General features: G+C 46.5%; 1 protein-coding gene and 1 long non-coding RNA gene across 2 annotated transcripts in view; one reads left to right on the top strand and one right to left on the bottom strand.

Moving 5' to 3' along the window:
- The window catches only part of PTGS2 (prostaglandin-endoperoxide synthase 2), an 8,574-nt gene extending 5,512 nt beyond the window's left edge, over positions 1–3,062 (bottom strand). Inside the window, exons 1-5 of the mRNA XM_006161872.3 lie at positions 2,905–3,062; positions 2,051–2,167; positions 1,803–1,946; positions 999–1,142; positions 430–605 (exon numbers count right to left, since the gene is read on the bottom strand). Coding sequence (XP_006161934.1) covers positions 430–605; positions 999–1,142; positions 1,803–1,946; positions 2,051–2,167; positions 2,905–2,956 — 633 coding nt within the window. The 5' untranslated portion in view covers positions 2,957–3,062. The remainder of the gene's footprint in view (positions 1–429; positions 606–998; positions 1,143–1,802; positions 1,947–2,050; positions 2,168–2,904) is intronic.
- A 28-nt stretch (positions 3,063–3,090) lies between these two features.
- The window catches only part of LOC114004630 (uncharacterized), a 6,344-nt gene continuing 5,853 nt past the window's right edge, over positions 3,091–3,581 (top strand). Inside the window, exon 1 of the long non-coding RNA XR_003546746.1 lies at positions 3,091–3,177. This is a non-coding gene — a long non-coding RNA (uncharacterized LOC114004630). The remainder of the gene's footprint in view (positions 3,178–3,581) is intronic.

Genomic DNA, 3,581 nt, shown 5'->3' with positions numbered 1-3,581 from the left:
CCACAAAATTCTAAATCAATTTGCTTAAAGTTTCAAACCTATGTATGTCTCACATGGTTAAAGGTATTAGTGTCCCATGTGGAGCTTATGTCATATGCTTCACTATAATCAGATAGTCTTTCTTTAAAAAGTATCAGAAAACGTATTAGTGTTGAACTACCAGAAGGCACATGCACTTGACAGAAAAGGGAGAAAACACCACCTCCCTGCCTGCCAGTGAGGTATGGTCATGCCACACTCTCTTCCTCCATTTCTCTACCCCATCAGGATTTGAGGATTGCATGCCCATATGCCTGTTGTGTTTTTCAAGCTCCTGGGGCCAGGACTCAAATGGTGCCTGGCCATGTGGGTTCTGACTCCCTTAGCGACTGTGCTATGGGGCTGCCCCAACTTAGTATCAGTCTGATTTAACTCATCACTCCAGCTCACCCCATGGCCCAGTCCTTTGGTGAAAGCTGGTCCTCGCTTATGATCCGTCTTGAAAAACTGATGGGTGAAGTGCTGAGCAAAGAATGTAAACATCATATTTGTGCCTTGAGGATCAGGGATGAACTTTCTTCTCAGCAGGTTCCCAATCTCTTTTGAATCAGGAAGCTCCTTCTTCCCTGAAATATAAGCAAGTGAACTTAAGAATCTATCTGAATGTTGAAGCAGCAGAAGGTAACTGTCAATTTGCAAAGACATTCCTCACTTACAGGAAAATGGAGTTGTGAATAGGATTATAACATAAATGAAAGTTCTAAGGTATGTGGAACGAATTCTTATTAAGGAATTTAATCTATTTTAACTAGGATCAATTTTCATGAAAAAAACTCGAAAATATGAAAGATTATACTAAAATGCCCATTTGCATTCATGGGCCCATCTATATAGATTCACACTTTAAAATATGTATAATATCCATAGTAAAGGAAAGACATATATTTTGTTAACAAATAACTGGTCAAGTTGAATTTTCTAGGTAGCACTTCAATCTCCACTCCAATGAATCCACTCACCTTTCACGCCCATGGGCGTTGGGCAGTCGTCAGCCACAGGAGGAAGGGCTCTGGTGTAGTAGGAGAGGTTCGAGAAGGCTTCCCAGCTTTTGTAGCCATAATGCAAGTTGTAAGTGGGTGGACTCTCAATCAGATGTGCTCTGGCTGGAAGTTGCAAGAAAAAGAAAAAATTGTTGTCTTTGTCCCACTATACAAAGCCAATCAATGTTCATTTCTATTGTAAAATGTGGACCGTGGCACTAGAGGTTGAACTTAATCCAACCAATACACATATTCCATTTCAAAAAAACTCCACCTGAAAGGCTAACTGCCACTTAAAATGCTTCTTAAATAAGAGGCACTCTGCACAGGGCATTATGCTCTGGTAATCGTGGCTTTTCCAGGACAGGAAAAGTTGTCCATGGCATTTACTTTAGACTTAGCAAAAGTTATGATCCTGCCAACCCACATTCAAATGAATCATTAATTGTAATGGGTGTTGCTTGTTCTGAGCAATTCTCTGGCCATGGACATTCAAGAAACAACGGATCACAGTGCCTTTGCAAATTAGCTGGGACAATGGTGATCTAAAGCTAGGTGCAGGATCAGGAGTAGAGTCCGACTGTGAGACAGAACTGTATTAAGTAGGATGGGGCCAATAGTTTTGGCCAGTAAATTAGATGGCACACAGAAGGATATATTTAAATCTCACTTTGACAAGGTTGGGGATACGTTTGGGGGTTAGCTGTGGTAATCTACAGTACAACAAAGCATGTTCTTTGGAAGAAGCTGAAAATCTTAGCTTAGAAAGAGGCTTGCACTTACACGACAACACATATCTCATTATTGCATTTCGCAGGAAGGGGATGTTATTGATGACGTTCCAGATCCCTTTGAAGTGGGTCAGTATGTAGTGCACGGTGTTCGGAGTGGGCTTCAGTAGTAACTTTATCCTTGTCAGAAATTCAGCTGCAAGAGCAGAAAGAGAGAAATGAATGGGGCTCCATGTAAGACACAAATCTCTGAACTGTGTGTAGCCCCGTTCCAAATGAGGATACCCAGGGGGAACTTACGCGTGGTGCAGTTTTCTCCATAGAATCCCGTCCGGGTACAATCACACGTGTACTGGTCAAATCCCACACTCATACATACACCTCGGTTTTGACAAGGGTGGGAACAGCACGGATTTGCTACAGTGAAAGTAAGGAAAAAAGCACATCAATTTTGTGTCTTAATCTTGACTTAAACGTTTGACTGTTTTACTAGCTACGGGTCAACTTTACGATAATAAATTCAGGAAATAGGCAGTTGGAAAAAGCGGGTTTTCCCCCTGCCTCACAGAACGGCTATAATGCAGAAATACCAATCTCCTACTCTAAATAAGGATAACAGAATGTTCAAGCAGGTAAATTCCCATTACTCAGCTTTTTTCTTAGTAACTTTGTAAATGTTCATATTTGCATTTTTGAGAAGCTCAAACAAGTAGCACATATTAAATGCTTAATGAAGATGCACCTACGGCATTACTCAGAATTAAGGAAAAACTTCAAAGTAAACGCAACATTTGAAAATACGTTGTCTTTTAAAAACAGTAATAACCACGAAGGGATTTAAAACATCTCCCATTCAATAATACTAGGCAAAGCACACAGACACTCTATATAGACTGATCAAGTCTCATATAACCATAATGAACCTGCAAATCAATGTCATTATTTCCATCAAGCAGGTGAGAGTGAGTCTCAAACCGGTTAAGTAACCGGTCTGTGAGCTCAGAGCAGATGGCCAGCTGGGATACCGTCCCAGCTATTTCAGACTCAAGCGGTCCAAGCTCCCAAGTTCTTTACCAAGCCGAGCAGCCTTTCCTGTCCGAATGCCCCGAGTCCCAGGATGGACCCGGGAGGCGCGAAGCACCGCACATACCCACCTGCCTGGCTGAGCGCGAGGACGGCGCACAGCAGCAGCGCACGGGCGAGCATCGCGGGGGACGCGGCGGGCGGAGGCGGCGCGGTCTGCGGGCTTCGAGTGGCGGCTGCGGGCGGCGCTGCGGGGAGTTCCTAGGCTTGCTCCCGACGCTCGCTCAAATCGTTTGACAACTGGACGCTAGCAGAGAGAGCCTTCCTTTTATGCTCGAAAAAGCAGCCCACGTGATGACTGACTTCAGGGCGGTCCGCCCCCTCCTCCTCGTCTCTAAAATTGCGTAAGCCTGAGTTTGGGGGAGGATTTCTTTTTAACCATGCAGAGAAAAATCGGAAGCCCATGAAGGTGTCCCGTGCTGCGCCCAAGTGGGCGCGAAGCGTGCGCCCCCGTCTCTGCCGTGAGCTCGCCCACACCGCGAGCGCTCCCTTTCCCGGCGCCCAGCTTTGCTCCAGATTCCTTGGTCTTGGACCCAGCGCGTCCGAGAGCCGGTGCTCCGGCTGATCGCTGAGCTGGACGCCCCGCAGGGGCAGGGGCAGGGCCAGGGCCAGGGCCAGGGCCAGGGCCAGAGGACACCGCTTCCTCTCCGGGAAGCCAACGCCGCTGAAGCCCTAGAGCGCAGCGGGTCCCTTGTCCCAGTCTCCGCGTCTGTGGGCGACCCGGCAGCCACAGTCGGGACCGCTGGGG

This window comes from Tupaia chinensis, unplaced genomic scaffold (genome assembly GCF_000334495.1).
Source record: "Tupaia chinensis unplaced genomic scaffold, TupChi_1.0 Scaffold139422_1, whole genome shotgun sequence".
NCBI lineage: Eukaryota > Metazoa > Chordata > Mammalia > Scandentia > Tupaiidae > Tupaia > Tupaia belangeri.
Note: the sequence above shows the minus strand (reverse complement) of the source record. Positions and strands in the feature narration are given on the sequence as shown.